This window comes from Peromyscus maniculatus, chromosome 8, assembly GCF_049852395.1.
Source record: "Peromyscus maniculatus bairdii isolate BWxNUB_F1_BW_parent chromosome 8, HU_Pman_BW_mat_3.1, whole genome shotgun sequence".
Classification (NCBI taxonomy): domain Eukaryota; kingdom Metazoa; phylum Chordata; class Mammalia; order Rodentia; family Cricetidae; genus Peromyscus; species Peromyscus maniculatus.
In genome coordinates this window covers 93481862-93504288 of record NC_134859.1, presented here as the reverse complement: position 1 = coordinate 93504288, position 22427 = coordinate 93481862, and the positions used below count along the sequence as shown (strand labels likewise).

General features: G+C 48.7%; 1 protein-coding gene across 2 annotated transcripts; it reads right to left on the bottom strand.

The window, feature by feature from the left end:
* Window positions 1-6298: 6298 nt before the first annotated feature.
* Window positions 6299-18395, bottom strand: LOC102924062 (intercellular adhesion molecule 5). Of its 2 annotated transcripts, none has more exons than XM_042282998.2 (8): window positions 18257-18395; window positions 13265-13340; window positions 11299-11565; window positions 9986-10384; window positions 9607-9885; window positions 8861-9130; window positions 7854-8096; window positions 6299-7625 (listed from the first exon to the last, which is right to left on the bottom strand). In XM_042282998.2, exons 1-8 carry the CDS (start codon window positions 18338-18340, stop codon window positions 7414-7416), a joined length of 1830 nt encoding a protein of 609 aa, XP_042138932.1. In that variant the 5' UTR covers window positions 18341-18395; the 3' UTR covers window positions 6299-7413. The 2 variants fall into 2 exon arrangements, with proteins under 2 accessions (XP_042138932.1, XP_006970566.2); XM_006970504.4 differs by having other exon boundaries at window positions 10064-10384.
* Between the last annotated feature and the right edge of the window lie 4032 nt (window positions 18396-22427).

Here is a 22427-nt window from a genome sequence, read left to right as displayed (position 1 = left end):
TTGCTTGGCTAGATGTATTTCTATTATGGGATGGAAGGATGGTTTCCAAGAGTCCTAGAAGTCCACCTGTAAGAATCCTGTGAGCTTCTGGACGAGTAGCCCTGAGTTTCTCTGGACCAAATAGAGTCAACACATCACTTTCTCTATTACATGATGAGTCTGTTCCCACTCCACAGTCAAAATCCCAGCTCTCTGTATAGACACAAGCCAACAAGGTCATAGGTCACCTTCATAATGTACTCAGAGGTATTCCTTTCTCCTCCAACCAGAATCAGGAAAGACCAGTCAGTCCCCTGCCCCCAAGATTAGGAAGAAATGAAAATGAGACAGAGGAGCAAAAGGAAAACATCTTCAAGAGAGAAAACATGAGGAAAATCACAGAATTACTGTTGTGCAAAAAAATTTAAGACGGGTTTTCATTTAGTTTGGAAGCTGGGCATGGTGGCACACAACTCTAATCCCAGCATTTAAGAGGCTGAGGCTGGAAGATTGCTGTGAGTTTGAAGCTAGCCTAGTCTACATAGTGAGATATAGGTTAGCTCAGTCTATATAGCAAGGCTTTGTCTTAAACAAAAACAAAACAAATGGGTTTGGAGCAACCGGAACCAGCAGGTCTGAATTCTGAAGTAGGGGAAGCGGGTAGGAGATGGATTCTAAGAAGGGGATCTCCATAGTCATTTCAGTGGGTCCCAGGGAGGGCCTGAGGGACGGCTCAGTTGGTCCTTGGCTTGCCAGCATGAGGACCTGAGTTCAGTTTCCAAAATCTACGTTACAAAACAACAACAACAACAACAACACAACAACCCCTGAGGGGGAGGCAGAAACAGGCAGCTAGCTCCCCGCTCACTTGGTGAGTTCCAGTCCAGTGAGAGACCTGCCTGTCTCAGAAAGCAGTGCCCAAGGATGGTACCTGAAGTTGTCCTCTTGTATGCATAAGCACGCACATGTATGTGTACTGCACTCACAGGAACACACACACACACACACACACACACACACACACACACAAATAGGCATCAGATAGAGAAACACAGAGGTGATGTTTTAGCCCCTGGGTGAGGATAAACCACAGTTGACACTTGGCTTCCTTGTGAGAGAGGGCTACATGATGGAAGGCAGGGGCCTGTGTATCATGAAGAACTGAGGGCCTAGTTAAATGTGGGCTCCTCTGACCTTGTCACCATTTACCATGGAGGAATAGGTCTGTCTCTAAAACCCTCTGAGGTGGGGACATCCAGACATGTATGTGAAATGTAATTCTCAAACATTGGAAGTGAGTAACAGACGGAAGACATTTTTTTTTTTTTTTTTTTTTTTTGGTTTTCCGAGACAGGGTTTCTCTTGTGTAGCTTTGCGCCTTTCCTGGATCTCACTTGGTAGCCCAGGCTGGCCTCGAACTCACAGAGATCCGCCTGCCTCTGCCTCCCGAGTGCTGGGATTAAAGGCGTGCGCCACCACCGCCCGGCCGACGGAAGACATTTAAAGTGACCAAAGCAGGGCCTTTCTATTTCGGAAGGCTAGTCCTCTGTGATCTATGGTGATATTTTATTTGTGCTGAAATGTGATTTTATTTGTATGTTAATAAATAAAGTTGCCTGGGGGTCAGAGCTAATAGCAAGTGATTTAGCAGAAGTCTGGCAGTTGTAGTACACGCCAGACTTCTGGATTAACAAAGGCAAATCTTAAACAATAACAACCAGGATAGTATCAAAGTCAACCGACTGCTGGCCCATACCTTATGCAAGGAATAAAAATCTTTTAAAAATATTGGACTCATAGCCGGGCGGTGGTGGCGCACGCCTTTAATCCCAGCACTCGGGAGGCAGAGCCAGGCGGATCTCTGTGAGTTCGAGGCCAGCCTGGGCTACCAAGTGAGCTCCAGGAAAGGCGCAAAGCTACACAGAGAAACCCTGTCTCGAAAAACCAAAAAAAAAAAAAAAAAAAAAAAAATATTGGACTCATGGCCAGTAGAAAATGATCAGGCCTCAGCCCACACCGGCAACCTGATAAAAAGCTGTCCCCTTTGCTTTGAGACAGGCTGAGAAGTGCTGCTTCCATCCTTGAGGAAAAGCCCCCATTAAAGCTGTGCTGCATGCTGAGCCCACACTCTTCGGCTCATTTATTTCTGCTATCATTAAATCAGAAGTTCCCTGGACGAGCTTCAGAGCTGTGGACCTCCTCAACACACTTCAAACAGTGAAGATGGAAGCCGTTGGGGTTTTTTAAGTTTTTTGTTGGTGGTTTTTGTTTGTTTTGTCTTTTTTTAAGACAAGGTTTCTCTGTGTAGCCCTGGCTGTCCTGGAACTCACTCTGTAGACCAGGCTGACCTCGATCGAACTCACAGAGATCTGCCTGCCTCTGCCTCCTGAATGCTGGGATTAAAGGTGTACCCTAGCACACCCAGCTGAAGATGTAAGTTTTGTATTGTGTATTTCTCGTTGCATTTTTGCCCCCAGGGGGAGACAGTCTTGCTAAACAGCGCAGGCTGATCTCGCAATCTTGGTGCTTCATTCAGCCTTCTGATCACAGGCATGTGATCCCATGCCTGGCACAACAAACATTATTTTCTAAATAAGGTCATACTAGATAGCTCAGGCTAGCCTTGAGCCTGTGGTCCTCTTGCCTCATCCTTTTAAGGACTTAAAGACATGAAGTACCATCCAGGCATGGTGGCAAACGTCTTTAATCTCAGTACTCAGGAGGCAGAGGCAGGTAGATCTCAGTTCAAGGCCAGCCTGGTCCACAGAAGGAGTTCCAGGACACCTAGGGTTACACAGAGAAACCCTGTCACCAAGTACCACACATGGTTTTAAAAAAAAAAAATTAAGCGGTGTTTTTCTAGTAAAAAGTCTTCCTGTGGGGGAGGGGCGTAAGATAGACAAGGCATTTCTCAAATGCTCCTTGATTCCACCACCATTCTAGGGTCATTTGTGATTTTTTTTCCCCTCCACTTGGAGGTTCTGTTGCAAACATTTTGGTCAGCCAAGTTGCTCCCAGCCAGTTTTGGCAAGGTCTTGTTTTCCTCGGTATAGACACATAATGCTCTGCTTTAGGGCAACTCTGCTGTTGCATCAGTTTTTGGTTGCCAGGCAACTGCCTCTTTCCCTGGGTTATCTGGAGCCTACCTCATTTCCCTGTCACAGATGTCCACCCTCCATCAGGAGCTTTTCAGATCCTTGTGACAAAATACCTAACAGCAGCAGCAGCACAGCGAGATTTACTAGAGAAGGAGTTTAGTCTGAGTCACAGTTACACGGTGTGAAAGGGGAGCAGGAGGGGGAGGTGTGACAGTCAGGACATCCGTAATGGGAGGTGACAGTTTCTCACGTCTTTTCTTTTTTTTTTTCTCTGGGTAGCCCCGGCTGTCCTAGAACTCACTCTGTAGCTCAGGCTGGCCTCAAACTCACAGAGATCCATTCTGCCTCCCGAGTGCTGGGATTAAAGGCGTGTGCCACCACCACCCGGCTCTCACATTTTTTTTTTTTTTTAAGATTTATTTTTATTTTGTGTACATTGGTGTCTCCCCTGCCTTCGTGAGAGTGTCAGATCCCCTAGGTCTGGAGTTACAGACAGTTGTGAGCTGCCTTGTGGGTGCTTGATTGAACCTTGGTCCTCTGGAAGAGCAGCCAGTGCTCTTAACTGCCAAGTCATCTCTTCAGCCAGTTTCTCACATCTTGATGGAGTGGGAGGCAGAGATGGTAGACTGGACCCAGGGTGGTATATCTTCAAGGCCTGTCCCTGGCAACCTTTCTACCAGCTAGACCCCCCCAAAACAGTGTCACCAGTTGAGAATCAAGCATTCAAACATGTGGGCCTGTAGGTGAAATTTAGCATCCAAAGCATAACACGTCCCTTACTCATGAGGGTTGTAAAAGGGCAGAAGTCCAGCATCTGGGACTTCCCGCTGCTGAGGATGGAGCAGCTGACTGCGGTGGGAATAGAGATCTCTGGCTTTTTGACCAGTAGGACCCAAGGCGCTAGAGGTGACTCTGAAGTTGAAATGGCTGGAAACCTTCTCGGGCCATCATTCTAGGATGTAGGATAGTGAGTTTGAAGCCAGCCTGGGCTACATAGGAAGACTCTCAAAAAAAAAAAAAATACACACATATTTTTAAAATATGGTAAGTACCAGATTAAGGAAAGTAATTAACAGCCTTTCAAATTGTACTGGCAGGTGAATTCTCACGTCCTAAAGCATGAAGCCATTTAGCCTGGTCATAATCTGTCCATATCTTCCTTATTTGTCCTGCAGGGTTAATAGAAGTGGTACAGATTTCGTTGATAAGCATGTAGACACACCCTCCCCACATCCCCCTCCCCACGTGACTAAGAGATAGCTCAGGACAGGGCAGGATCTGATACTACCTTAGCCAGAGTCAGGGGACAGTTTTCAGCGGCTGGCTGTTCTGGCTTCCTTCTGTTGCTGTGATAAAACTCTGACAAAGGTGACTTGGGGGAGGAAAGGGATTCTGTCAGCGTGCAGGCTTCAGTCTGTCCCCAAGGGACACCAGGGCAGGAGCTCAAGCAGAGACACCATGGTGGAATGCTGCTTGCTGTTTGCTCTTGAGCTTGCTAGGCTAGTTTGTTTGTTTGTTTGTTTTTTTAACAAGGCCTAGGATCACCTGCCCAGGGAATGGTGCCACCCATGGTGGATGGGCCTTTCTACATTAATAATCAAACAATACCCACCCACCCACCAAGACATACCCACAGCCCAACCTCCTGGGGGAAACCTTCAATTGTGACTCTCTTCTCAGGTGACTTTAAGCTGTGTCAAGTTAACAGTTAAATTAATTGGGATACTGGACATATGGAGCCTTTCCAGGGATCCCCTGGTCCCAAGTCTGAGATTTTACCAAGGATTGGAGTTCTAGCAGAATTTTCTTCTGTCCTCTGTCTTGATGGAATAATGTCAATATTGTTAACAATTGTCCTTTTGGGTTTTCAGAGTATAGGCTTATGCCAGCACCCAGGAGGCAGAGACAGGTAGATCTTTGTGTATTCAAGGCCAGGGTGGTCTACATAACAAGTTCCAGGCCAGCCAGGGTTACATAGAGAGACCCTGTCTCAGAATCAAAAACAAAAGGCTTAACTATGAAAGAGAGACACTAACCGATGAGAACTATAACCGTGGAAAGCTAGGCAGGAGTCAGTCACCAGGATCCTCTGAGACGCATGGAAGCTAACACACAGGGCCATCTGCTAACAGAGGCACCATGTGGCAGAGAGAAGTCACAGCAGCAGGCTAAACCTCTAGCTCAGCTTGCTGGAATTAGGAAGTCAATGACATGGCCCCTTTCTGGTTCATGTGCTTTAGGGTTCCTGGGTGGCATTTGCTGATGATGATGATGCTGATGATGCAGCTGATCCAAGACATTAAAACAGCTGAGGTACCTGGACTAGGACCTGTGTATCTGTCTTAGACCTGCTTCCAATGTACTCCCATTTGCTCACCTTGAGAAGATTAATTCGTATGAGACTCACATGGTAGGGGGTAAGAGGTATTAGCATCGAGAAGGCCTTTGGGGGATACCTCCTTGGTCCTGAGTTAGACTTTCTCTGAACAAACCACACCTTTCTGGTTATAGAAATTAATGTGCCTTCAGTTCGGATATTGGTCTCCCAAAGGCCCATGTCTTAAGGACCCCCAGACAATGGGCTATTGGGAGGCAATGAAACAAGATGGTACCTAGTGAGAGGTCATGAGGGGATCTGAGAACCCTGGCCCCTTATTGTTTCTTTTTGCTCTTCCTGCTTCCACCAAGATGTACTGCCTCAAAACAGGCCTAAAGGCCATGGGTCATGTGACCATGGGTCAAAAACTCCATTCTTTTTTGTAGGTTGACATACCTGGTACTTGTCACGGTGATGGAAAGGGTGCACATCCCTCACACATCACAAATTTGTAGAAGGCAGGGACAGCGCTATGTTTACCACTGTGTCTCTGTCGCTTTGGATGGTGAAACAAAGGGTGATTTTTTCGAAAAACAAAACAAAACACAAAGGGTGATTTTTATAGTGAATCTCCAACCCTAAATTCAGGGTTGTCCAGGAAGAAGGGGAGACACCCTTTGGTGTCTGATGCTGCATCGTTTTGAGCTAGTATTCGAATGATGGAAACTGGGTACCAGTGCGTGCTTCAGTTTTGAGAGCGGGAAAAACAGGCTGATGACTGGAGCTAAGACATGGCTTGCCCTGGAGTTACCAAGTGGAAGGTAGCCTCCAAGTTCTGAAATGCAATCATTTGGCCTAACATAAAACTTTCAGTTATGACACAAAGGAAGAATAAATCCAGATATCACAAAAATCTATTTTATTTTTATCACAGCTAACATCTCAGCAAACAGTTCATGATAGCTCTGGAGGAGAGGCCTGGCTTGATGCTCAGGCCTTCACCATGGTGGACATACTCCTTCCAAAGGGCTGTGGAGGAAGCTGGAGTGTTAAAGTACACGGTTAACACTGTCACAGAGGACTGGGGGGTGGTGACAGAGCTGAGACCCATCTGCATGTTAGGCACACACTCTGCTGTGGAGTTATGTACCTCCTTCCCAGGGGACTTACTTGCAGATGAAAACAGGCAATTCTTTGTGGAGACAGAGAATACATGTGGGACTCAGTCTTTTACAAAAAGGAATTCAGAGTGCGACGCCCTTGACCTATTAGACCAATTTCATGGAAGTATTCTACCTTTTACTTTAAAGCCCCCCCCCCCCAAAAAAAAAAGGTTAGGGGGTGATGGTATACACTTATAATCCCAGCACTCAGGAGGCTGAGGCAGGGGGATCACAAGTCTGAGGCCATCTTGTGCTGCATGGTTTGTTGGTTATAAAGTAGCTAAGCTACTTCTCTGACTCGATGTGAAGTTGCAGAGCATTCCTGGGGTGAAGCTGAATCAGCCAGAGCTTTTTATGATGTCATTGGGTACCGTCTGGGGAGTAGGGGGTGTGGACAGGGGAGTAGAGCTCCGGTTCCTGCCCATTTATCTGCTACCTACCCCCATGGCGTCTTGTCCCTGAACCACAAAAGAAGTTCCTGGTTAGTCATCAGGAAGCCCTGAGCAATGTATCCCAGGATATTTCTGATGATCTTTCTCATTTGCTGGTTGAGGAGTGAGCAGCGGGAATGAGGGGCAAGGACAGGGCCTTCTGTGTCTCAAGAGTGGGCAGTTAAACACAGCAAGGAGCGAGAGGCTCGATCGCCGGTCAACAATCAGACTGAAATTTCTAGAAACCGGAATAAACTCAAAAGAGAAAGACGAGCTCCCGATGGACTGGTGCAAGCCACAGGGGGCCCCGAAACCCTGTTTGAGGGGACAGTGCAGGACGGGAATGGAGCCTCACATCTGTCTCTTCCTCCCTCCTCCCCGTTAAAGGCTGGTAGCTGAAGTCACTCAAGCAGAGTTGTCCCTGGTCAGCAGTGATGTGAGTTACACTCTTCTGCCTTTATGTCAGCAAACTGGCTCTCCTCGTCTCTGCTCAGCTCTCGCTGCCTAGAGGCCCGTTTCCTCCGGTTTCTTTTGCAGGGCTGGTAGTTCAGGTAGAGTGCTATGGGGATGACAGCCTTGCCAAGGGCGCAAATGATGATGACGAAGATGGTGGAGGGGTCGATCCCTTCACGCAGTCCTGTGTGGGCACAGAAGACAGACCTGGGGAGGAGGGCTGAGGACAAGACAATCATTCCACCCCAAGACACCGACCCACTTCTCAGACACATCTTCTCCAGCCCAGGAGCATTTTGCTTCCCTCTACACTTGTGAGAACTCCAAATCTGGAGGGAGGTGGCAGGGGGCGGAGTGGGGGGTTGGGAGCAGGACTTTCTACCCCAAGCCTAGCAGCTAGTGCGGCAGGTACCTTGGACGACGACAGCAATGTCTTTGCTGACAGAGCCGAGCTGGTTAGTGGCCGTGCAGCAGTAGGTTCCGGTGCGGTTCTGGGTGGCCTTCTGGGGTACATCAAGGTCAATGATCATCCCATTCCAGATACACACCAAAGCTGGGGCGGGGTTTCCCTCTGGGATGCAGGCGAGCATTTGATCCATCCCTTCTACCCATATCTGGTTGCCAGGGCATCCGGATTCCTCTAACCGAGGCTTGTCTGCAAAAGAACCCCCAAAGGAGCCTAGCTCTACGTCCTGCTCCTTTCTCACTTCCGTTCATAGCTCCCTTCCCCTCCTTAGCTCAAATGTTGCTCTCTGCTTAGAATAAAACTTGCTCTCCTCCCTTCTCTGTGCAAAGAAAATGAGATGCAGCCTAGGACTTTTTTTTTTTGGTTGGTTGGTTGGTTTTTCGAGACACGGTTTCTCTGTGTAACCCTATCTCCCTATCTGGAACTAGCTCTGTAGACCAGGCTGGCCTTGAACTCACAGAGATCCACCTGCCTTTGCCTCCCAAGTGCTGGGATTAAAGGCACGCGCCGCCAACGCCACCACCACCACCCGGCCAGCCTAGGACATTTTTATGGACCCAGGCTAAGAAGTAACACGGTTCCATTGCTGGGGCCCAGGGCTTCTCAATGGGCAAGGAGTGAACTCAGAAATAAGGATTTCCTCGTTTTCCAAAACACAAATTGTGATATGGAGTTTTTGGAGGCTCCTCTCCTTAGCATCGGCCTCAGCTGTCTCCTTTTATGCTGTCTCCTAGGCACTGGCTCTCAACTAATTGTTTCTGACACAGCACCACATTCCAATATTGTTCCCACTCACTTGCCCAAGGGCAAAGATGAGCTCGGGCATGTCCATTTTGTTTTCTTCTCTGGGTTTTTCCAGTTAGAAAAGTGCGGCCCCTCTACTAATGAAGCCATTAGCCAAGCAGGAAAACCAAGCGCCTCGCCTTGTCACGGACCCTCAGGCCTCTACTCACATAAGACATGAAGCTGGATCTCGGTGGTTTTGAGCAACCGCTGGCCCTGCACTTCCAGAGTCGCTTCACAGGAGAGATTCCGGCCATCATCTTCCTCCCTGGCAGTAAACTGAAGCCAGGCAGGCTCCCCAGGAGCAGAGAGGTTTGAGGCTCCCCAAAGCCGAAGAGTAGGGCTAGGTGATGTTAACGCATGACCCGAGCAGGTCACATTAACATCCGTCCCTGCCAGAGGGTAAGCATCTTCTACCTCCAGGACTGGTGGAGGGAAACCTTCAAAGAAGGAAAAAGAACAGTGGACACGTTCTCCAAATTGGTGGCTGTCCCTGTCCTCCTGAGGCTGCAGGCCTCCCCTGGGGAGACAGTGACAGAAGAGAGACTTTGGATAGCGTTAAAGCTTCTGTAAAGGCTGAAGAGAGAGAGCACCTCTGGCTTGAGGATTGAGAGCTTCCCTCCCAACGACAAAGCATGCCCACGTTTGGCTGTCTCTCCTGCGAGGACAGCAGGAAGTCTCCTCATCGTACAGCTTTCTTTCTCATCTCAAATGCTTATTCTAGAATGAAGCTCAAGCATCTGCAACTGCGCAATGAGCAGGATAGGTCAGGAAACTGAGGACAGAGGCCACCCAGAGCCGCTGTCACCATGAGGTCCTAACCCCCCTCTGTCAGAGAAAAATGAAAGCTAACAGCACATCACTGTGAAAACCCTCCTTAACAGAGGCCCATACAGGGAGAGAGATGGCCACGTACTGTAGACATGCACTGGTGTCCTGACTTTCTGCTCCACGGGACCCAGAGACACAAGGCAGGTCAGCTCCTGGTCACCGGTCTCCATGGCCTGAACGGTGGCGCTGGCCCACGCTGCATCTCCCTTCCAGGAGGAGAAGGGGCTCAGCTCCTGGCCTTCAAAGAACATTCTGAAGACAGCTTCCTGGGCGGGAAACACCCTGGCCACCTCACAGTTCATGGTCTCTGCCACCCCAACCTCCAGGAGTGAAGACACCCCGATCTGGGGACTCTGAGAGAATTCTGCCAAGTAATTGCGAAAAAGAAAGAAAGAAGAAGGAAAACTAAGTCATGTGTCACATAGGACACCATGGAATTAGAGGCGGGGCTCAGTCACTCTCACCTTCTAAACCTGTGGGACCAGGGTCCCCAAAGGCCAAAACAGGCCCTGGGTTCTCTTCATGCCTGGACTCTGACTCACCAAAGATCCGGAGCTCCTTGGTGGCTGATCTACCATGAAACAACCCCCCACCTTGCGGGCTCAGATCCAGTTCTGCATGGCAGGAGAAATTACTCCTGTCACTCTCCCGTTGGGCTCTGACATTGACGGTGACCTCAGCACTTTGGGATGGCCCAGATAAACTCGTGAAATCCTTTCTGTATAGTTCTTGGTCGTCCTGGAGAAGGGTAAGGATGAGGTTCTGCAGGGGTGCCACACTAGGCACATGACACGTCACTGTGAAAGCTTCCTCCATGGCCACCCACTCGGGCTGCAAGTCCAGGATCACCTGCTCTGGTGGCTCTTTAAGACAAAAAGACAAGCCTTGGTGAGGGGCCACTCACCTCTAGAAAGAAATGACATTGCAGAAGGTGACCGCTACCCTTAAAGCTCCATGCGATAAGTTAGCCTGCCAGCTCTCTGTCCATTGAAGGTGGCCATGGCCGAGAATTGTGACAACTAAGAGGAAGTCCTTTGCTTTGATTTTTCCTGCCATTCTGGAACATTTTATCTCTTATCAACAATGTTTCAGAGGCATGAGAAGCTGGGGAGTTGGGGGGGCAGCGTTTTCCACTCATTCTTATCTTTGCAAGGCAAGATGGCCCCCTGTAGGACCCTGATTACCAGTCCTAACACCCCAGGGCCTCCTGCTCTACAGGGCAGCTCAGGAACCACTGGCACCACAGGCTTCTTAACTACCCTAGCCTTTACCCGCAGGTCTTTAATCACAGCACTTGGGAGGCAGAGGCAGGCGGATCTCTGTGAGTTTGAGGCCAGCCTGGTCTACAGAGTGAGTTCCAGGACAGGCACCAAAACTACACAGAGAAACCCTGTTCAGAAAAACAAAACAAACAAACAAACAAACAAACAAACAAAAACTGTCCTTCCTGCAATCCTTGGTTAGCCTAAGAGCTGGCAAAAAATAAGCCAGCACTAATTCACACTTGTCTGGCCACTCAGAAACTGGCATTCTTAGTGTCTGCTCCCTGTACATTCTGTGTATTCTCAAGTGTGCCCCAGGGCCAACAGTGGAAACTCGGAAGATAGCCTCTACAGATGGAGAGAATCCTGACAGTGTGACTGAATCTTAATTTGGGGGTTGGGGGGATGTAATTCCCCCCCCCCAAGTAAAACCCTAATTCTTCCCTAACTAAGATGCATTCCTGTTCCCCCACTCCTCTCTTCTTCTGGGCCCTCCCTCCCTCCGTCCTACTCACGGTAGATGGTGATGGGGAGCGTTGTGTCCTTCTGGACCCCCGCACAGGAGAAGAAGCACTGCAGGACGGAGTTCTCCGTGACACCCTCCAGGAGAAACTCCTTCCACTGAGGCCCTTTGCCCAGCTGGCTCTTCTTGAAGGAGGTCTCGACCCCACTGGGCCCAGGGTCTGGGCAGGTAGTGCTGCAGTTGACAGTCAGGGACTGTCCAAACTCCACCAGGGCCCGGGGTGGCCACACAGACACTTCAAACAGCTCTTCTGTGGTCCCTGAAATGAAGCACACAGACCAAAATCTCTGGTGAGGACCAGGAGATCCAGCACAAGCAGAGAGGCTGTTCTATCCATTAGCTCTAAGTTGAAGAAGCGGGAACTGTTCAGGGATCTGGAGAATAAACCTTTGAATCAACAAGTGCGAGCCTTGATCCCAATCTCTCTCCTGCTCTTCTGTCCTGGGCTCCAGATTTTTGTTTTGTTTTTTCCTTTTGGTTTTTCGAGGCAGGGTTTCTCTATGTAGCCCTGGCTGTCCTAGAACTTCCTCTGTAGACCAGGCTGGTCTGGAACTCAGAGATCCACCTGTCTCTGCCTCCCGAGTGCTGGGATTATAGACATGTGCCACCACTGCCCGGCCTGGGGTCTAGATTTTACCACAGATCTAAGGAGGTGCTAAAAGTCATGCCCTGGAAAGCTTCCAGAGGCCCTAGCAGCTCTCTGGGCTCAGACACTAAATACCCAGATGGGGTCTTTGCTCTTCTATGGCACAGCAGTATTCTCTCAAATGACAGTTCAGGGCTCCCTTCAGCAGAATTGCCTGGGATGGCTGTGAACTGCAGAGCCTGACTCTACCACAGACAGAGACCACCCACTAGTGAAGGGGGCCCTGGCAATGTGCCTGAGAACAGAACAAGCCTCACGGGAACCCTGCTGTGCACAAACCATGAGAACTAAAGAGCTCAAGGAAGCCCGCATGCGCACTTATCTCCCACGGAATTCTCTACCTCTTCTCAGATTACTCTGCTTTGCTTTGTGGTGTTGTGAAAGTGAATGTTTTCAATCTTTGCTGGTTAACCTGTATTATGTTGGATCTCATATGTCCCCTGAAGCCCAGATGCTAGAAGCTTGTTTCCAGCCCGTGGCACTATTGGGAGGCAGTGGAACCTTTAGAAGATGGGACCCAGCGGAGAGGGCCCGGCATGTATGTCTGTGTACCAAGAGCATGTGTGGTGCCTCTGGAGGTCAGAAGAAGATGTTGGATCCCTTGGAAGAGTATAGAATGGTTGTGAATGGCCAGGCGGATCCTGAGAACCAAGTCCAGGTCCTCTCCAAGCGCAACCTTGCTCTTAACTGCTGAGCCATCTCTCCAGCCCCAAGGGAAATATTTTTGAGAAGATAGAGGAGGAGCTGGGAATGCAGCTTACCTGGTCCTTTACTTGCCTAACATGCACAAAGCCTTGAGTTTGACCCCCAGTACTGCATCAAACTGTCATAGTGGCACAGCCTGCAAGTCCAGCACACTCAGGAAGGAGAAGCAAGAGGATCAGAAGTTCAAGTTCATCCTTGGCTACATGGGGAGTTTGAGGTCAGTCTGGGGTATGGAGCTCGTCTCTACATAAAATTTTAAACTTAAAAAATAAGATGACGGCAGTAAAGGCAGGCAGCTCATCCCAGGCGCAGCTCATCCCAGGTGCAGCTCATCGCCTACAGTCAGGAGCACGGATGTATGAGCTCAGCTCTCTCTCTCTCTCCTTTTAGTCAGTGCAGGTTCCCAGTGTCTAGAATGGGGCCACCCACGGTGGGTGGATCCCCCCATTCCAATTAACCTACCCAAGATAATCGCCCTCAGGGGCATGTGCAGAGTCTCTAGAGCAATCCTAGATCCATCAAGCTGACCACCCCATCCCCTTCGGCATGATCAACCTTGTGTGTCCTGGCACACAGTGCCTAAAGAAACTTTTCTAGGTAGCCTCACCAGGACAAGACATCAAGGCCAGCAGGATCCAGATACCAAGCAGAAGCATCTTCATTCTTGGGAGAAAGACCAAAAGCTAGGGGGAAAGAAAAGAAAGAAGTTCTGGAGAGAGATTTTTTCATTACATTTTCCTAAGAACTTTACGTGTATGAGTGTTTTTCCTGCATGTGTACTGTGCACCACACGTGTCCCTGGTGCTGGTGGAGGTCAGAGGAGGCACTGGATCCCCTGAGACTGGAGTTAGAGATGGTTGTGAGCCACCATGTAGGTTCTGGGCATCAAACCAGGGTCCTCTGCAAGAGCAGCCAATGCTCTTAACCTCTGAGCCCTCTCTCCAGTCTGGAGAATATTTTTATGAGTCAAATGTACCAGGAAGCCATTTGCTGTAGAGTCTGCCTACTGTCCAGCACTTGAGCTAGAAGCTGGGGGTCAGGAGTTCGAGGCTGTCCTCCTTGAAGGATAGGACGACAGCCTGGGCTACACGATACTTCATCTCAAAAGAGAAAAGGACTGGAGAGGCCAGCCTGGTCTGCAGAATGAGTGAGTTCCAGGACAGTCAGGGCTACACTGTGTCTCCAAAAACCAAACCAACCAACCAACCAAACAAAACAAAACACATTTAGCTGGGCAGTGGTGGTACACACTCTTAATTCTAGCTCTCGAGGCAGAGGCAGGCAGATCTCTGTGAGTTCGAGGCCAGCCTGGTCTACAAAGTGAGTTCCAGGATGGCCAGAGATGTTACACAGAGAAACCCTGTCTTGAAAAACCAAAAAGAAAAAATAGAAAAGAAAAAAGAAAAAAAGGAGAAAAAGAAAGTACTAGAAGCTGGGTGGCAGTAGTGCACACCTTTAATCCCAGCACTCAGGAGGCAGAGCCAGGGGGATCTCTGTGAGTTCCGGGCCAGCCTGGTCTACAAAGCGAGTTGCAGGAAAGGCACCAAAAATTCACAGAGAAACCCTGTCTCGAAAAACAACAAAACAAAACAAAAAAGAAGAAAGAAAAAGAAAGTACTAGAGAACACACACACACACACACACACACACACACACACACACACACCCCTGAAACCTCACTACAGCAAGACTCTCAGTGTGGTGTTTTGAAAAAACTTCCTGAATCTAACTGATGCAGGTTTGGTCTGTGCCCACGGACAGAGAAAAAGAAGGGAGGGATGCTTGATTCCAGTTTCCCGTGTGGATCTATTGTACCTCTCCTTTTACTAGTCTGTCTTGTCTGTCAGCCTGAGTCAAAAGGAGGTGTCATCGGGGAAACACGAGAAACAGTGTTTGGAGAGATGAGACCTGGCAGTGTTTAGTTGGCCGTGTTCAGAGGAAAGTGACCCTGAACACAGTCACTGGAAGCTTGCTCTCTGACGTAAGGGAGAAATGTTTGGACCTGGCTTCTTCAGGACCTCAGGAGCATCTCTCAAGACCGTTGTCTCTCCCTGATTCGCCCTCACATCCAGCAAACAAACAGGCTCCGGCCTCCAGCTTCCCAGTCCACGCTCAGGTCAACTTCCCAGAGTTGTTTGCTTTCAAACCCAATTTAAAAACCAATGTCTTCTAAAAGTTCCTTTTCTTCCTCTTTCCTCCCCTCCCTGTTTGTTTGCTCATGGGGAGGCAACTGTAGGGGCAGTTGTCTGTGTTCACCCCTGAAGCACCGCCCCTGGTAGGCAGCAGGTAACTGCTAGGTACCTGCCCCCACCCGGGGCATGGCCGAGACAGGGACCCCTTAAGACCTAAGATGCATACGTGCTCACTCGCTCTTGGCTACCTCGTGATCCTGGATGCTGGACCGCAGACCAAGTCAGAGTTCTCCAGAGAACGTCGTTGGACTGCGCCTCACCTCTCCAGGCCAGCCAAGGCTACAGAGTGAGAACCTGTCTAAACACACACACACACACACACACACACACACACACACACACACACACACTTTGGAAGGACATGAGCTTATTCCAGAGATGAGACCATTATTCAAAATCTGTTGGGAGTGATTTTCAATTTGCCTTTCAGTTACATAAGAAAAAATAATTTTCTTTATTAAATTATCCTTTTTGTGTGTGCAAAAAAGATACTAGTCACAGGAGTTGCCCAACTTAGCTCTACTGACTTACATCTCTTTCCTAAGATCTGTCACTATTTAACATATTCTAAAGAATACCTTAACTAGACTCGGAAGGAATTTCCAAACACAAGCTGAATAAGAACTCTGAAGGAAATGCACCAAAGCCCCAGATGGGCCAGATGTTATCCATCAATTTTTATAAACTTATTGTTGAACATGCCAGGCTCTTAGTAAAATGGGGAAGAAATAGCTTGGCGGTGGTGGCACACACCTTTAATCATTGCACTCGGGAGGCAGAGGCAGGTGGATCTCTGTGAGTTCCAGACATCCTGGTCTACACAGTGTGTTCCAGGACAGCCAGGACTACATAGTGAGACCCTGTCTTGAAAAACAACAAAAAGATGAGTAAGAAACACCCTTAGTCAAGTTTAGTAGAAAAGACAAATGTAAAACGTAAGTGTGTTGTTGCTGGATAGTGGTGGTGCACGCCTTTAATCCCAACACTCGGGAGGCAGAGGCAGGTGGATCTCTGTGAGTTCAAGGCCAGCCTGGTCTACAGAGTGAGTTCCAGGAAGGCGCAAAGCTACACAGAGAAACCCTGTCTCGAAAAACTAAAAAACAAGAAAAAGAAAAAAAGAGAGAAAAAGGTAGTGTTGCTAAAAGCTGTAAGAAAAGGTGTGGTTGGTCTAAGGAAGGGTTCACTCAGTGGCAGAATGCTTGTCTACCACTCACAAGGTCCCAGGTTCAAACTCTTGCGTCGGGGGAGGCAGACAGTCTAAATAGTTTGTAAACTTTACGTAAGATGTAGAAAATATTGGTTGGGCAAATGAAAAGCTGGACGTGGCTATGCAAGCCTGTGACCCCAGCCCTGAGAAAGGTCAAGGCAGGACGGCTGGGGCTGGCTGGTCAGCAGCCTAGCGTCAGGTTCAGTGAGAGACTCTGTCTCCAAGGAACAGGTTCCCGTCAGTCAAATAGGTTGGTTTCTCTTCTTGTAGTATCTGTGCCTCAAAGTGTCACAAGAAAACGGAGAAAGGGAGGGTTGGTTTTGGGGACACACACACACACACACACTCATCCCTACACCTGTGTCTTTTCTTTCTTTCTTTTCTTTTTTTTGAGACAAGATCTTGCTTTATAGCCTAGGCTAACCTGGAACTATTTATCCCAGGCTGGCCTTGAACTCAGTACTCCTGACTCGATTTCTCAAATTGGATTAAAGGCCACCAAATTGGATTAATGTGCCACCAAACCAGGTTCCCAGACACACTTTGTTCCATGCTACTTCATGCCCACACCCACAGCTCTAATCCTTCACTGTTGCTGCTATCAGCACCCATATGATCTGATTTGTTTAAATTCCTTTGTTTATTCTGTAAATTACATCCTAACTTAGAGGACTTGAACTGTACCTCCCACCCGACCCGACCCCTTTTGGTTTTGTCTTTTTGAGACAAAGTCTCATGTAGCTCAGGCTGGCCTTGAACTTGCTAAGTAGCTGTGGATGACTTCGAATTCCTGGTCCTCCTGCCTCTGCCTTCCTACTCTGGGATTACAGGGGTGCACACACTCCAGACCCTAGGAGATTAGCCGGAGGAGCAGACCTAACACAGATGTGCTATGTGCAGCTTCAGCTATGTCACGTGCCCTCGGCTCCAGGATTCTCACCTCCCATTTATAGTCAAGGGTTCTGCAGTTTCTCCTAAGTAGGAGACACATTCTACCCTCAGCTTCCTCTCTGTGCCTGGGAGTCACGCCCTCCCCTCTTACACTGTCCATCTCTGCGCAGGTCTACCTAACCTGCCTGTTTTCTGTTTAGCCCTCAGCACCCTGCAGTCCATGCTGCTGCTTTCCTTTCCTGCAGCATGCATTGCCTCTAATGCATTTATGTTGGCCGGGCCCTGTAATTGTTACCATGGAGAAAACCTAAACAACCCCCCTAACATTATTTGTTCTCAAATAGTGATTAAAAAATCACCAATTTTGAAGATCACATGGCTTAGCAATGCAGTTAGTTCCCCGGTAACTCTACTATAGATTTCAACTCTGACAGGTGGGTTGGGATTGGTCGCCCGGGTCAGTTTTTTTTAACATCCTGAAGACTGCTTCTACTGAAAGCTCTCTTCACACCAGCCTCACATCGGGTGGCCGGAAAGAACAAAAAGGCCCACCTCTGTCTTCAGACTTTAATCGGTGCTGCATGCAAACATGTGGACCATTTGAAAACACTTTGGTCCAAAATTACAACGCAGGGTTAATTTACTTCCTTTAAAGCCACCTACAGCATCGGTGACTAGAATCATCAGACCATGAAATGAGCAAAAAGGGGCAGCACAGCCTAACCCTGGGGCCTCACCTGGTCCCAGAAAACATGACCACCACCACCCCGGCCCAGCCCCCAACCTCTTTCCCTCCCTTACAATCATCTCTAACCCCTCACTCCCTAGAGTTGAGAAGTTCATTTCAGGCCGTTTCCAGCTCTTCCATCTTTGGCCACTAGATACTGGCTGGGCGGTGGGACGGGGTGGTGAGATGCCAGGAACATTTCCCCAAGTTTCCTAAATTGTGTATCTCTCCCTGGGGCTGTAAGCACCTTGGAGGCAAAGGGCCTTTTGTTTTATCCACTGATGGGTCCCAAGAGACTGGAATGGTTATAGTCAGTCAGCAATCACCAATGGCTGAACCAAAGAAAATACAAGCTAATACTTGTGGGCGCATAAAGCTGGTAAGGAGGTTGGTTTCCTCTAGCTGGGAAAGGGGCGTGCACACAACTGGGCCTGAAAGCATTTAAAGACAGACATTTAAAACATTTTTTAAAAGGCGGGAAACAAATACTTCGAGGTGTGTTGGCCAGCCTATTCCCTACTGGATTTCACAGCTAGAAACCGACAAGAACCCAAGCAAACCAAATAGGACCCAAATCCTCACTGAGTGGGAGCTGTCCGCTTGTCCCTCTTGCCTCCCTGGCCGCTCTTGGATGCTCGGGGACCACAGACTGGAGAGCGTCGTCATCACCGCGCTCGAAACCGCCGCGCGCTCCGACCGTTGGGTCGGCGCTCCTGGCGGGGGCGCTCTGCGCTGGGGCCGCGCGGAGGACTCCCCAGATCTGCCCGGAAACTCATGACGCTCACCAGACTCTCAACAGGGTTGGCTGAGAGGAGAAGGGCGACCAAGTAGCTTATAAGACAGGATGGGTGCTCTGGAGCAAAGAGTAGGGAAGCTGTCTCCCGTTTCCAAGAGAGTGCAGGTTTGACTCATGACAATCTCTGCTGAGCCGGGCTTGGTGGCACAGACCCGTAATCCTTGCTTGTGGGAGGTGGCGGCAAGAGAAATACGAGTGCACGGACGTCCCTTGGCTACATGGGAGTTCAAGGCCCTCCTGTGTTATATGAGACACCGATTGATTGATTGAAGTTAATTTTTTTCTAAATAAAAAGAAACGATGGTTGTAAAGAAAGGAGTTTTTAAAGTAAATTTATTTTTGTTTAAGTGTATGGGTGTGTGTAAGCCACATGGATACAGATGCCTTTGGAGGCCAGAAGTGGGCAGCAGTTCCCCTGGAGCTGGAGTTAGAGGCATTTATGAACCACCTCATGGGAATTGAAGATCCTATATGGAAGAAGAATAAGTGCTCTTTTTATTTTATTTTGGTTTTTCGAGACAGGGTTTCTGGGGTAAGCTCTAGCCGTCCTGGACCAGGCTGATTTCGAACTCAGAGATTCGCTGTCTTTGCCTCCTGGGTGCTGGGATTAAAGTCGTTTGCCACCACTGCCTGGCCAATAAGTGCTCTTAACCATTGAGTCATCCCTCCAGTCCCAAGAAAAGATCTTTAGACAAAACCAAAGAATGCTTTCCCCTATGACTATTCATCTCTTGGTTTTGCTCCAATGCATTCTGGCTGGCAGTTCCAGTCTTGCTTTGAGTGATGTGCCTCCGGAACTCTGGTCCTTGCTGTTTACCTCAAAATTCTGAGCCACCGAGCTGCTGCCTGGTCCCCCTCTTCCAGGGTATGTGTGACAGACAGTAATTCAACGTGGCTTGGCAAGATTCAAAAAGTCCTTTTTAGCCCGCTGGCCCTAGAGTGTGTGTGTGTGTGTGTGTGTGTGTGTGTGTGTGTGTGTGTGTGCTGTTACTATTTGAAACTGGATCTCATACAACCCAGACTAGCTAGCCTCAAATTTCCCAATGTTCCCAATGTTTCGGAAACTGACCTTGCAGTGATCCTCTTGCCTCTGCCTCCCAAGTGTTGGGATTGCAGGCGTGCACCACCACATACACCACCACGTATACCACCACACACACCACCTCATACACCACCACACACACCACCTCATACACCACCACATACACCACACACACCACCACACACACCACCACATACACCACCACACACACCACCACGTACACCACCACGTACACCACCACGTACACCACCACATATACCACCACGCCTGGCTCCCCTTCCCAATCCCATTCCTCCATCCCTCCCTCCACTTACAAAATGGCCTGAGTGCTCTGAAAAGCATGGAAGATAGCAACCGTGATGATGGCAGTTGGGGGATGGGGGATAAAAAGTCATGGGAAATTCCAGAGTTAGCCCCAAGAGATAAACTGAGGCTCACACGGCAGAGAACTAGAGAAGAGCAAGAATTTATTTAATGGATATAAATCGGGCACTTAGTTTTGAACCACGTGTGGTTTGGGGGGGCCTAGCAGGCACAGCACTCCAGACTTTGAGGAGCTACAGTGTCTACTGAATTGTAGACAAAAGGAAACCACAGCTATGAAAGCAGGAGGTGGGTGAGGTGTGTTCAGGGAAGGTGAGCTGAGTGTGGCCGGATAGGAGAATACTTGGGCTGCTGGTAGAAAGCAAAGCCAGCTACGTGGGGACAGATAGTACCGTCAACCATGCCACACTAAGCCATTTAGACAGGCTCTTCCATAAGGTGGTGGTTTTTGGACAGTTTAGAGCCGTGGGGCACTTTGCTGGAAACCCTGCAGTCACTCAATGTGCACAGCAAAGCAGAGCTGCCGCAAAGCAGCCATGGAAGAGGGTGGGAGGCGCCTCGCTCCACTATCTCACATTCAGCCCAGAGTTCCGGAGAAACCCAGAGAAACACATTTTGAAGTTCCCTGCTGAACATAAGTGAGGGCACTTGGGTGAGTGGAAGGAAGTGCTCTGCTTTGGTGTCCTGGGGGAGGAATGCCGGGGAGGATGGCTAATGCAGGGAAACCAGTTGGGTGGGAAGGAAGACCTGCGGAGGATCCAAGGAAGATTTGGTGCAACACAGAACCCAGTAACTCAGACAGAGGGGCCGGAGAGAGGAGTGGAAGATGATTTCAGGCAGCGAGAGAGTGAAGGTGCCCTCGGCTTGCTTGGCTGTAGTGTCTGCTCAGTTACTTCCTTAGCCATTGCTAGCCTGCAGAACCGGGTTGAAGGTCTCAGCAAGACACGCCTGGCGTCTCGTCATGTCCTTGTGCTCTTCACCAAGACAGACACAGTTGAGAAGTGGCCAAATCCAGTGACAGTGAAACGCTGATCTTGAGCAGGTGGATTAAGTGACTTTATGAACATCTTTTGGGAGCTGGAGATATGGAGCTGAAGCTCTGGGGGTTGGAGGTAGAGACTTAGGGTCACGGAAGGGATGGATGATGAGTGTGTCTAGATGAAGTACAGAAAAGAGGACTAAAGCAAGGACATTTAGGACTCGAATGGGATCACAAGGAAGTCAGGCATGTTTGTAGAGGCCTCCTTTGTTGTTTCCTGTAGTAACAGTCTGTTTGTTAATTACCCCAACAACTCCGGGTACAGATTCCCCCATCTTTGGAAGATCTGAGAAGTGACCAGGGATGAACCACATGATGCCCAGTTTCTACCTTGTATGGGAGAACAGATGGTAGACTCGTGCCCTAGACTCTGATGTCTGAGATTGTAAGAGGGCTATGAACTGGCTATAGCCATGAAGCTCATTACCGCCTTTCCCTTCTACTTTTAGACTTTATTTATTTATTTTTTCAAAGATGAGGACCGAACCCAGGGCCTTGCACTTGCTAGGCAAGCGCTCTACCACTGAGCTAAATCCCCAATCCCGACTTTATTTTTTTAACTGCTTTATATGTGCAGAAATAAAGGGCAGAGAGTTCCCTATCCCTTCCAGTTTCCCAGTTAATAACATCTTTCATTAGTGTTGTCTAGTTGTTACAATTAATAAAGCAGTATTCATGCATTATTGTTAGGGTGTATAGTTTACAGTGAAGTTCTGTGCAGTGTATAGTTCTGTGGACTTTAAATTTATGTGTATAAATTTTCACCTGCATGTATATAAGTATACTACGTATGTGTGTCAGAGCTTTTGGGAGTGGAGTTATAGATGATTATGAGCCACCATGTGGATGCTGGGAATCTAATCTGGGTCCTTTAGAAGAGCAGCCAGTGCTTTTAACCACTGAGCCATCTCTCCAGCCATGATTTTTTTTTTTAAATGTTTGAATCCTTGGTTCCCAGCTGAAATAACTGTTTGGGGAGAATTAGGAGGTGTGACACTCGATGGGCTTTGGGGTCTAAAAGGATCCAGCCATTCCCAGCGTGCCTCTCTACCTCTTACTTTTGGATCAAACGTGAGTGCAAAGCTGTTCCTGCCACCATGCCTGCCCCCCGCCCATCATGGACTCTGACCCTCTGAAACCATAAGGCAAATTAAATGCTTTCTAAGTGACCTTGGTCATTACATTTTGTCACAGCAATGGAAAAGTAACCAACACAAACAGAAAGCAGCCCTAACTTCTGAGCTATTTATCCAGCACTACAGCATCCTTTTTAGTGGTTCAATAACACTGTTCCATTTGTATTATCTGATTCTCTATTGTCAAACACTGATGCTGTTACATGTCATAAAGAAAATACTAGGATGATAACAGCAAGCCTCGGCTCCATACAACAGAAAGTCAACCTTAGCTGACCCGGCAGGAGATTCACTAGCCCAGGTGCTCATGCTTAGCTTTCATGCTCTTTGAGCATACCACATCCCCTCCCCTGCTTTTATAGAGACAGGATCTTATGTGTGTGTGTGTGTGTGTGTGTGTGTGTGTGTGTGTGTGT

Coding starts and splice junctions, on each gene's coding strand:
- LOC102924062 (XM_042282998.2), bottom strand. CDS start 18,340: ATGACGACGCTCTCCAGTCTGTGGTCCCCGAGCATCCAAGAGCGGCCA. Junction 10,385..11,298: donor GCTCCCCATCACCATCTACC/GTGAGTAGGACG, acceptor TTTGTCTTAAAG/AGCCACCAGAGCAGGTGATC. Junction 9,886..9,985: donor TGGTCCCACAGGTTTAGAAG/GTGAGAGTGACT, acceptor ATTACTTGGCAG/AATTCTCTCAGAGTCCCCAG.